At 49.3% G+C, this 12,352-nt stretch overlaps 1 protein-coding gene across 10 annotated transcripts in view; it reads right to left on the reverse strand.

The window, feature by feature from the left end:
* GRAMD1B (GRAM domain containing 1B) overlaps positions 1–12,352 on the reverse strand; it is a 232,969-nt gene that overhangs the window by 91,977 nt on the left and 128,640 nt on the right. Inside the window, exons 1-2 of one of the 10 annotated variants that reach the window (XM_078058834.1) lie at positions 1,521–1,642; positions 739–1,068 (exon numbers count right to left, since the gene is read on the reverse strand). The exons of 8 other annotated variants lie outside the window; for them this stretch is intronic. In XM_078058834.1, the coding sequence (XP_077914960.1) occupies positions 739–761 (23 nt within the window). In that variant the 5' untranslated portion in view covers positions 762–1,068; positions 1,521–1,642. Of the gene's footprint in view, positions 1–738; positions 1,126–1,520; positions 1,643–12,352 lie in introns of those variants that run through there. One more of the 10 variants, XM_078058835.1, reaches the window with a different exon arrangement.

A 12,352-nucleotide genomic window follows, 5' to 3' on the forward strand; every position in this document is an offset into this window, starting at 1 on the left:
GTGAGGGTTTTATTTTTAAAAATGGAAGGTAAAACTACTCTGACTACGTCTGTGGCCACCAGACAGCAACCTCACACATCAAGCACGAAGAGGCTTTAATATCCCAACATTAGGCCCAGGAAGAGGCGCCGACCAAGCCCCAAGGTGTGTGTGTGTGCCTGTGGTGGGCACGGCGGCGGGGCCGTCCCCTCTCCTTTGGACGCCAGGCATGCCAGAGGTTGGAACCTGGCGCTCATGACTGTCCGCTCAGAGAGAAGCCTCTAGGCGATCAGAGCCTGCCTCCCAGGACGAGGGTGCCCTAAGGAGCAGGGTGAGCAAGGCCCCTGGCAACCGCTGTTGGGCTGGGGAGGGTACCACTGCACCCACCTCCAGCCTGACGCCACCCACAGGTCCTCGGGAAAGGGTCCCTTCTCTACCGAGTTCCCTCGGTGCACAGGCCCCTCAAAGTTGGAGACTCTTTTCAGCCACACTTTCTTCTCCACCCCCCGCCCCCCAACAAGATGCTGGCAGAAAATACTGCAGCAGTGCAGAAGCGGGGGTGAGCCAGAGAGAGCAACCCAACTTTGCAGAGTGTGCGGCCCCCCTGCTGACCCCTCGATGGCCGTCTGGGGGGACGGGCCTGTGTGAAGGAGACCTCTTGAGGATGCCGAGGTGCGGGGCGTGGGGGGGCCACATGAACAAGGACGGGGTTGAAGAAAGATGACGAAGAGGAAGGTGCCTTATCCCTCCTCTACTTACCAGGAGAGCTTGAATCCTTTCATTAGTACAGGCACGAGAATCCACTGACCGTGTCCTTAGCATCCCTGTGACAGCTCCGGAGGTCCCAGGACATATTTGAAAAGATGACGAAGTCCCCAAAGAACAGAATCCCATGTAATGTGACTTGAACACAGAGAGAGAAAGAAGACAGGGAAGGAGAGCGAGCAAGCGCCAGCCAGAAGGACCCCTTGAGCGCCGGGCTCGGAGGCCAAGGGCAGCTTCTGCAAATCCAGCCCGGGGCTGGGGCCGCCTGCCCGAGCTGTTGCTGCCACTGTCAGCTTCTGATGGGGACGGGCAACGCTGGCCAGGCTGCAAAACAAGCCCGGAGTGGCTGTCACCAGGCAGGCTGGCCGGCCACCCACCCACCCTCCCCTCCCGCCAGCTCAGGGCAGCCTCAGGGAAAGGACCCAAGGAGAGCCTGGCTGGAGAGCGAGGAGCGAGCAGAACCTGCCCCTCTCTTCCCCCAGGCGGCAGCTCCCTTGCAGCTCCATATAATCTCCTCATCAATGCAGTACCCAAGCAAAGCACTGCCAGCCACTTCCGCCCATTTAAAGACACAGCACATGTTTTGTCCCGGGATGGGACAGAAAGTGAGGGAGAGGGTGGGTGAGTGGGTGGGCAACGTGATGCCCGAGAAGGAAGAGCAGAGGGGCAGAAGAGAGGAAGATGGGCACTTCCCTAGCATCCAGCCAAGTGTTAAAATGCCACACCCTGGGGGCGAGAGGGCCCCCCCCCCCCCCGCCCCCAGGCCCTCTGCGAACCTTGGGAATCCAAAGCACAGCAGACCTGAAAGGCCAGGGGGGCTAGTGCCTAGGTGTCCAAAGGCGAGCTGCTCAAGGCCACCTTAAGTAGAATCCTCTCACCCTTTCCCCAGCGAGGCGGGGCGAGCTCTGCGGTGAGATCCCAAGCCGTTCACAGCACGCAGAACACACAGTTCCCTTCCCCTGCTGGGGAAAGTGCCTTGCCACCACTTCTGGGGCGCGCGGTGAAGCAGCAACTTCTGGTGGCCCAGCAGCGCCCCCCGTCACCTGGGGCCAAGGATCCGTTTAAGGTGGCCGCAAGGGCCCGGTGTTGAATCTAAACAGTTTAACGTTTTATCACCAATACAGGGCTCTAAGAAGACTCAGACCCCTCAGAGCATCAAAGGGAGGAGGCACTGAGATTTTCAACTCCAACGAGAAGATTCGATCTGCTCTTAAAATCCTCCAAGCTCGGCCCGCTGTGTTCCAACCCCAACAACTTCCCTGGCTGTGTGATTTTTTTTTTTTTTGTCCTCCCCTAGATTATGGACTATCTGGGTCAGTAATGCGGATGGGTGAGAACAAACAAAGAGGAGATTAATTATGAAATAGCAACCTTCAACTGAACCATATTAAGCCTTTACCCTGAAAATTGCCTCAAAGCAATCATCGACAGACATCCGTCCGTGCTGTATGCACATCCGTCCGTGCTGCATGCACATCATCTACAGACATCCGTCCGTGCTGTATGCACATCCGTCCGTGCTGCATGCACATCATCTACAGACATCCGTCCGTGCTGCATGCACATCTACAGACATCCGTCCGTGCTGTATGCACATCCGTCCGTGCTGCATGCACATCATCTACAGACATCCGTCCGTGCTGTATGCACATCCGTCCGTGCTGCATGCACATCATCTACAGACATCCGTCCGTGCTGTATGCACATCCGTCCGTGCTGCATGCACATCATCTACAGACATCCGTCCGTGCTGCATGCACATCATCTACAGACATCCGTCCGTGCTGTATGCACATCCGTCCGTGCTGCATGCACATCATCTACAGACATCCGTCCGTGCTGCATGCACATCATCTACAGACATCCGTCCGTGCTGTATGCACATCCGTCCGTGCTGCATGCACATCATCTACAGACATCCGTCCGTGCTGCATGCACATCTACAGACATCCGTCCGTGCTGTATGCACATCCGTCCGTGCTGCATGCACATCATCTACAGACATCCGTCCGTGCTGTATGCACATCCGTCCGTGCTGCATGCACATCATCTACAGACATCCGTCCGTGCTGTATGCACATCCGTCCGTGCTGCATGCACATCATCTACAGACATCCGTCCGTGCTGCATGCACATCATCTACAGACATCCGTCCGTGCTGTATGCACATCCGTCCGTGCTGCATGCACATCATCTACAGACATCCGTCCGTGCTGTATGCACATCCGTCCGTGCTGCATGCACATCATCGACAGACATCTGTATCTGATCCTCCATGGTGACAGCCTTAAGAAAAACTGGAGTGCAAGATCCCCACTGGTAACACACAACTGTACTTGTAATTCCTTGTTTATTACCTGCCTTTCTCTTTGTAGACGGTAAATGCCATGAAGGGAGGCACTGTGTATCAGGTTCAGCTCCATCTCCCCCCGCTGACTTAGGAGGGATCTTATATACAGTAGGTACTATTCCCAAGTGGTTAATTGAAGTGGCCTGATGCGAACCTAACTAAAACACTGCAGTCTCCCTCCAGTGTCCAGAGTGTCCAGAAACACTCTTTAAGGGATTCAGAGCTTTTAGAGAGGTCCTCCCAAAGCAGCCTGGGGCTATGGACTTTCCCTCCATCCACAGCCCCCAGGCTAGGCAACACTGAAATGCTTTCAAGACTTCTTTAGTTAGGTACCCGCAGCAGAGATATTGCAGGGATGCAGAAGTTCTCCTTTACAACCTAGGTAATTCATTGAAAGGGCCTCCCGGGACCTGTGATGCCAGACCCTAGACAAATGTCACTTAGAGTACTCTAGGTAGATGAGAATATTCTCATCCTGCCCTACCAACTGCTCTGGTCACAGGTAACACACAAAACCTGCATCATTAGAAGCACATCACTATTATGTTAAAATTCTTTGGCTTTTACTCTTATTTTTTTAACTCCTTGCAACTATTAATAAGAATGTATTGGAAGCATATTATGTCAGGTGTCATGCTAAGCATTTACTTGCATTATCTCATTTAACTCTGACATCCATATTATGAAGTAGTGACAATCATTATTTTTCAGGTAGTGCTGTTGAAAACTCACAAGTGTAGCATCTAGATTTGCCTAATGCTAAACAGCCAACAAGCTGCAAGCTTGAAACTTGAACCCAGGCATGTTCAACCCCAAAACTCAGTCTCTTAATTAGGATGTATGCTTATTAAAAAAAAAAAAATCTGGGGCGCCTGGGTGGCTCAGTCGTTAAGCGTCTGCCTTCCCCGGGGTCCTGGGATGGAGCCCCCGCATCGGGCTCCCTGCTCAGCGGGAAGCCTACTTCTCCCTCTCCCACTCCCCCTGCTTGTGTTCCCTCTCTCGCTGTGTCTCTCTGTCAAATAAATAAATAAAATCTTAAAAAAAAAAAATCTATCAGAGAAGCTAATTGATAAGGGCTCACATGCTCCCAAAGCAAAAAGAATCCAGGCAACAGGTAAAAAAAAGATGCTAAATCAACTTAGCTGCTTCTTTCTACTACTATTGCTGATGAGTTAGCTTGCTTACGTATCAGCATATGAAATGTGATGTGAATAACAAGACAAGGAGAGCCTAGTGGGTTGGGAGGCAATCATCTCCCTCAAATTCCCCTTGGCTGTTCCCTGTTTCTGAAACCAGAGCTCTGGTCCATAAGAAAATCTTAAGGGCGCCTGGGTGGCTCAGGTCATGATCCCAGGATCCTGGAATCAAGCCCCGCGTCGGGCTCCCTGCTCGGCGGGAAGCCTGCTTCTCTCTCTCCCACTCCCCTTGCTTGTGTTCCCTCTCTCGCCGTGTCTCTCTCTGTCAAATAAATAAATAAAATCTTCAAAAAAAAAAAAAAAAGAAAATCTTAAAACATGATCGAAATATGGCTTTAAAGGGCCATGGGATTGCTATCTTTCCTTAAATTAAAGAATAAGACCAAGCAAGATGACGAGACATTCATCATTCAGTGTATTTCCCTCTTTGATCTTCTCACAGAGGGCAGACTATTTTGTATGGTTTGGAAAGTTTCCTGACCAGTAAGTTGTCAGCACTGACGTAATTCTAGATTACTCAGGGGGTGAATGTACAGGTTAATGGTCAGGCAGGTGCTTTCGATTCTCCTGCTCCTGCCTGACTGCAATCTGGCTGCTCCTAGATGTCTGCATTTCAGGAAGGGCAAGAATTTATTTTTAAGATTTTATTTATTCATTTATTTGAGAGAGAGAGACAGAGTGTGCAGGGGGAGGAGTAGAGGGAGGGAGACAAGCAGACTCTGCACTGAGCCCAGAGCCCGACACAGGGCTTGATCTCATGACCCCGAGATCACGACCTGAGTGAGCTGAAACCAAAAGTCAGACGCTCAACCGACTGAGCCACCCAGGCGCCCCACCGAAGGGCAAGAATTTTTAAGAAAAAATGAAAGTCCAAAGACTTCTATCTCTGGCAGTATAGCAAACTAGATATGCTGATGGACCTTCCTGCTAAAAACAACTAAAAATGCTGGATAAAATAAAACATTTAGAAAGGAAAAAAAAAAACACCACCACCACCACGGTGGACAGAGATAACGCCACAGGCCCACTAATGTGAGAAGAGAAAGGCCCTGCTGGCTTACCCTCACCCTAAGAATGAGCCTAAAAGAAACTTCCACATGCTGCCGAGGAACTAAAAGACATGCCTATCTTCAGCCTTGGCAGAGACTGAAGGAGGAAAAACCATCTCCCTTGATAAATCATAATTACCAACTGATCCTCACACAGATGGCTGCTTGAGGATTTCCTCAACAATTCACAAAAAAGCCCCAATGTCCAGAAAGGAGAAGGCTGAGGAATCTCAACCACAGTAAACCTGTGAACATCTCATCATCAAAGCTGATCATAAAGAGGGAGAAAAGACAAGGCTTTTCTGGGAGAAAGCTTTCACAGCAAATGTAACCGAAAAAGGAACTGTTCACAGAATTTATGAAAAAAAAAAATTCTACAAATCAGTAAGAAAAAGAAAAACAATTAGAAAAATAGACAAGGGCGCCTGGGTGGCTCAGTCATTAAACGTCTGCCTTCCGCTCAGGTCATGATCCCAGCCAGGGTCCTGGGATTGAGCCCCGAATCGGGCTACCTGCTCGGCGGGAAGCCTGCTTCTCCCTTTCCCACTCCTCCCGCGTGTGTTCCCTTTCTCGCTCGCTCGCTCTCTCTGTAAAATAAATAAATAAATAAAATCTTAAAAAAAAAGAAAAATAGACAAGGGATTTGAATAAGCACTTTCAGGACAGGAAGTGATCAATAAATATATAAAAATGTGCTCGGGGCGCCTGGGTGGCTCAGTCGTTAAGCATCTGCCTTCGGCTCAGGTCGTGATCCCAGGGTCCTGGGATCCAGCCCCACATCAGGCTCCCTGCTCCTGGGGAAGCCTGCTTCTCCCTCTCCCGCTCCCTCTGCTTGTGTTCCCTCTCTTGCTGTGTCTCTCTGTCAAATAAATAAAATCTTAAAAAAAAAAAAAAAAAGAAGAAGGTGCTCAACCTCATTAGCACTCAGGAAACGCAAGTCTAAAATGCCACTGAGAAGTCATTTCATACCCATCTAATTGGCAAAAGTTAAAAAGCCTAATAATAAAAAGGTTGGAAAGGAGCTTGTGGACATGTACACCTAAGCAAACCATTTGGTATTACATGGTAAAGTTGAAGAAGTGCATCCCCGAACACCTAATGGTTCTATTCTAGCAACTGAAGAAGCTCCCAATAAGAGATGTGCAGGAGAAACGCCAGACAGCACTCTGAGTAATAACATGGTCTGCAGAAACAAACCCTAAAACCTGGAAACAAATGTCTATCAACAGCAGGAAGGATAAGTAACTGGCATTTTCTTAAGTGCAAATAGTATATAACATTCAGAAAATTTATCAATTACTGTCACGTGCAACCAAGTGGATGCAAATCTCGGAAACGATGTTGAACAGAGAAAGCAAATCAGTGAAGAATGCAAAGTCTGATTGATTCCATGCATGCGCAGCTAGAAAACCAACATGTAACATGATAGTTCATATTCGTATATTAAAAAGGTGCTCAACCTCATCAGTACTCAGAGTATCTAGATATTCTGTATCTGTGAGGTTAGACAGCCTGTATCCATAAAATGGAAAAATCAAGCAAATGACAAACTCCAACATTCAGAAAGGTGGTCACCTCTAAAGAGTGAGGAAGACAGTGGAATCAGCAGGACAGGTAAGAAGTATACCGTGCTCGGGGCGCCTGGGTGGCTCAGTCGTTAAGCGTCTGCCTTCAGGCTCAGGTCTTGATCCCGGGGTGCTGGGATCGAGCCCCATATCGGGCTCCCTGCTAGGGCGGGAAGCCTGCTTCTCCCTCTCCCACTCCCCCTGCTTGTGTTCCTGCTCTCACTGTGTCTCTCTCTGTCAAATAAATAAATAAAGTATTAAAAAAAGTATACCGTGCTTATTGTTTCTTTTTTTTGTATGCTTTATACAAAAGATTTTATTTATTTTCTTGAGAGAGAGAGAGAGAGAGAGCACGCGAGCATGAGCGGGGGGAGGGGCAGGAGGAGGAGAAGCAGACTCCCTGCTGAGCGGGGAGCCCGACTCGGGGCTCCATCCCAGGACCCCAGGACCACAGCCTGAGCCGAAGGCAGACGCTTAACCGACCAAGCCACCCAGGTGCCCCCATACTTAATGTTATATAAATAATCTTTATAGCTATTCAGTATTTAGCAAAAACAATTTAAAAATAAAGTAACTAGAAAACGCCTGACACCAATCTTCTCCTTTGGGTCTTTGTGAACGGAATGGATGAGACAGAAGGACGGTGGTGCAGAGGGGCGGACTGTAACAATTTGTGTCATCTTCATTTTCCAAAACCTAAGTTCAAAAAATTGGCCTTCCCAGGCTCATGGATATTCCCAAGTTTGTTGTGTTTATAGGTCTGATTAACATAAGGTTGAGTTGTATCGCTCCAAACCTCTCGCTACAATACAATGGGTTCTTCCAAACTTTACTGGCTTTTGAATGCAGGTTGGAAGAAGTTCCTTTTTGATTTTAGCGGCTTTGACTTTCTCTTGGCCTCCTACAAGCCTGAAAGTCTCACCACCCCAGTCCTGTTCCTTTCTCAAGCCAACAAGATCAGGATTAGTGCTTCTTGCTCATCCCTAAGCAGGGACTGGTGGGAGGGCTTTGAACCTGGGCATACCACTATGCAGACACCCAAGGCCTCGGCCAAGGGAAACCTGGCAGCTGTGAGCCCACGAACTCACCAGAGTTCAGCCCCCTGCCGCCCACCCATCAGCGGCTCTTTCCACCACCAGAAGCTCACGCCTCCTCGTGACCTTGGGAAGTCCCAGGGAGCCTATCTGGAGCAGAAAATAGACAGTGGACATGATCCCCGAGGCTCCCCTTCTCTCTCGAGTTTCTGGGTTCTGCGCGTGCCTCCCGAGGAGAAGAGAGCCCCAGGACCAGGGCAGAGCTGCATGCCTCCAGGAGCCGGCAAAACTGGGGCAGAGCACTGCTGCAGTCACACGCTGGGGAATCAAAGCTCCCAGCTCAGGCAGGGGAGTCGTCAGGTGCTGAGCGGGTTATATTTAAGGAGCATTTTGGAGGTCAGGAAGCTGGTGCGAGGAGCAGCGGGGGAAGGAGCAGCCTCCCAAACACTCCACTGCAACAAGCCTCCTCGTCCTCCAGCCAGAATCCTCTTCCAAATCCCAAACTGCAGTCAGCACAGCCTGTGTGCGGGGACGGCAGATGGCCAGAGCGGCACCCGATCAGGTGCTCCCCACTTCCCCGTTCCCTCCTTCCCCCCCTTCGGCACTCTCCTCTCCCCACCCTCTGCCACTATTAGTCACTGGCTCTGGGGTGACAGTGTGGGCTACAGGCATTGGCCTCTGCCTTCTGGTCTGTTCATCTGTGTCAGCTCCCGGCTGGGAGCCTCCCGAACCTGCCCCTCCCCTCCTGTGATGGGACCCGTGTGCACACCCCTGCCCTCCAGCCCCACCAGTCCACTGGAGGGCGGACACAGGCGGGGAGGGGAGGGGTGGCGCCGGCCACAGAGAAGCAGAGGGCCAGAGGCCTGTGTGGAAAGCAAGCAGGGCTCTGTTCATTTCGGGTAGGCTTCCTTCTGCCTCTCTGACCCCAGGGATTCACTTACGGTGCTGGAGTTAAACAAAAAACAAAAATAAAAAGTAGACAGACTTACCTCCCCACCCCCATCCTTCTTTGCCCCTCCTTCACAATCTGCTAATCCAGAATGTTCCTCCAGGCCACCAACAGGATGGGCAAGGGCAAAGCCCAGCTCTAGCCAGCTGCATCCCGCCCCCAGCTGCTTCAGCACCCCATCTGACTGAAGAGAGAGGGAGACAGGATGGAGGGAGCCGGTCCACTCTAGAGCGGAAAGTAGTCTCCCCTACGTTATGTCCTGTGATTCTCACAATGCCCCAGGGAGGTGTTACTAAGCCACATTTCACGGAGGAAGAGACGGAGGCTCAGGGAGGTCTGGTTCTCTTCCCACTGCTGGTGGCTGCCCCTAGCCACAAGATAAGGGGGTGCTGTGGTTGGTGAAAAGAGGGAAAGTGAAAAGGTGAAGCTCGGTGCTGAGTCCCACAAACCCCCTCACCTCACGCCAGCCTCAGAACCTCTCCTCAGCCAGGCCAGGACGAAATCACCTCTCTTGCTCACCTCAGGGGCGAAGCCCAGCTAACCTATGTCTCTCCCTCTGTCAAGGCAGCTCTGGACATCCCTTCTCCATGAAGACATCCCCGCTTCCTCGGCTCTGCTCTGTCTGGCAACGGAAATCCCAAAGAGGACCCCCTCTCTCTAGCCTACATATCTCCCCCCTTCATCTCCTGAAATCTCTCCCCGGCTGCCGGGACACCTGCCTACCCACCTCAGTGCTGGCTTATTTGTACGTGTCCATTAGTGTGTTCAGGATCACAACTCTTTCTGCTGCTAGACAGAAGGGTGGCCCCCAGGTGGCACAGCCCTCCACCTTAGAGAAACCCCACCAACCAGGAGGGGGCCTCACCTGATTTCACTCATTCTAATTACATACATAACAAAAGAAACCATCTCTCCTGCCAGATGTTAGAACCAAGGCAGATTTCTAATTACCCACCCTGATCCTCCTGGTTTATCCTCAGGAGAAATTCAGGGTGACTGATGGTATCAGGGACCCAGAAGGGAGCGTATAAACTCAGGTTCTCTCGGGGGAGGGAGCACCCATCTGCCTGCGATCAGCTGCCCCCTGCTCTCCTCCCACCAAATGCAAACTTCTCCCTTCTCATCTAAGTCACACAGGAGGAGGACCTGTTAACAAACTGATGAACTGAGCGTTCACTCATCTTAACAGTGAAGGACTCCTGGCCAAGGACATAAGAATCTACTGTTGGCCGAGAGGCGGCTGGATGATAGGACAAACCTAGAAAAATCACATTCATAACTAACGCGGGTCTGACACCAGTCCCGGAGGTGTGTGTGCTGTGGTTTCACATAGGGATTCTGGAATTAGACATGAGTTCAGATCCATGCTTAACAGCTGTGTGACCCTGAGCAAGTCAACTTCATTTCTCTACGCCTCAGCTCCATCTACACAAAGGTGATGACAACAACCCATACGCTGGCTAGGTTGTCAATGACCTAACCCATGACATACTATCAAGTGCGCAGTACATTTTAACCACGATTAGGATGATTCCCCAACCGGCATCCACAGATGACCAGTACCCACTGCAAGAACCAGACTCCATCTCTACGCCTGATCTACGTTCTCTTCTCTACCTAAACAAAAGTTTCTGATTTTTCCCTATTCTGTGGGGCATATTTTTATATTTTTATTTTGTGTTATTTCTGCAACATCTGTCAGCCATTTACTTATTCAACAGTTACTATACTTATTATTGAGTGCCTACTATGTTCAGGGCTCAGGCAAATCGGGATGATATTTCAACAATAAATCCAAGATCCTCCTTGATCTCCAAAAGCTTATCATCTAATAAGGAAGATAAGACATGGGCATCAAGTAGTTACATTATGTAATTTTAATATAATGTTTAAAGTAGTAAGTCATGTAAGAGAAGCATAGATAATCAGGACACAGTACGTCTGTTTACCAGAATGAACATAGGTTTGTAATCATTACGCCAATTTTTCAATCAATTAACAAGTATTAGTGGATATTCTCAGCTAACCAATACAGAGTCTGTCTGTGACAATTATTTCCTGATTAGTCTGGTCCTAACACAAAAAGAGTCAGCCAGAAAAAGGATCCAATATTTGTCATCATCCTTTTCAGAGACAAGAACTTCCTATTTGCATGACAGGTGTCCAGAAATAGTGCCTTCAGAACACACTGCTATTCTCACTGCCAATAAACACAGGTTTATTTGGACAGAGCAGACTGCGTCTAATGGGCTGGAATTTGAAGTTTCATTTCCTACCATTTGGACATTTTCTCATCAGAGCCGTAAGGCTAGGGGGAAAAAAATGGGAAAACTCAAATCTATTTCAGGCCCCTATACCTACTATTTTCTCTAAACATCACAACCGACGTGAGAATGGCATCATTGTGAGCTCGGTTTCATAAGTGCGCCTGTGTCCTTCCATAAATACACTGAGTTTTTAGTTTTTGATAACATGTCCCTTTAAATTTGTGTTAAAATGTTCTTTAAATATAAACAGTGGTGGTGGGCATTTTATATGGTAGTTTTGTTCCCTTCCTTAAGTAAAAGAACTATGTGGCAATTCTGTGTGGGTCCACCAGCTTCTTTCAACTTCTCTACCACATCCCCAGAATCAGACTTCCCCATGAGGAAGGGCTCCCGGGTTCTACAAGCTCACATTCCACCTTTTTTTTTTTTTTTTTTCACATTCCACCTTAAGGAGGGGCTCTGCCTCTTAACTGCCGGGAAGAGGGATCTGAAAACTTTCTCCAGTCAACTACCTTGTCTTTAGGCAGTCATCTGGGTCACAGAGGTTCCTAATCTAGGGGGTTTTATTGACATATAATTGGCGAATAACGTTCGTTATTTGTATCCATTATGAACTGGTAGCAAAAAGCCTGGTCAACGTCCATCCCCACGCATAGTTACGTATCTTTTTTCTCATGATGACCAAATCTACTCTTGAACGCTTTGACGATGCCTTGGAAATATGGCCGAGCCTCCCAAATCTACACGGACAGCTACTGCCACTCCCCTAACCTCAGACACAAATTCCCAATTATTCCAGGAACACCTTCTCCTGGATGTCCCACGGACACCCCAAAGCCGGCCTGAATAAATGAAGCTTCTCACGGTCCCTCTGCACCTCCTTCTGACTCTGACCTCCTGGTGCCTGCTTCATTATATGGCACCACGACCTAGAAGGTCACCCGGTCAGACACCTGGCATTTACCCCATACTCCTCTTCAACCTCCCACTGAACCAGGTACAAAGGCATGTCAATTCTAGCTCCCTGAGTGACTCAAGTTTGTGTCTTGCTTTCATTTTTATACCTGCTTTTCAATTCTCATTGTTAGGTTTGCAGGGGTACCTACCCTTCTCTCCAGTTTGTGTATTCATTCACCAAATCTTTATTGAGCATCTATTATATTCCAAGGAATATGCTTGATGCTGGGGGGTGAGCGGT

This window comes from Halichoerus grypus, chromosome 11 (assembly GCF_964656455.1).
Source record: "Halichoerus grypus chromosome 11, mHalGry1.hap1.1, whole genome shotgun sequence".
NCBI lineage: Eukaryota > Metazoa > Chordata > Mammalia > Carnivora > Phocidae > Halichoerus > Halichoerus grypus.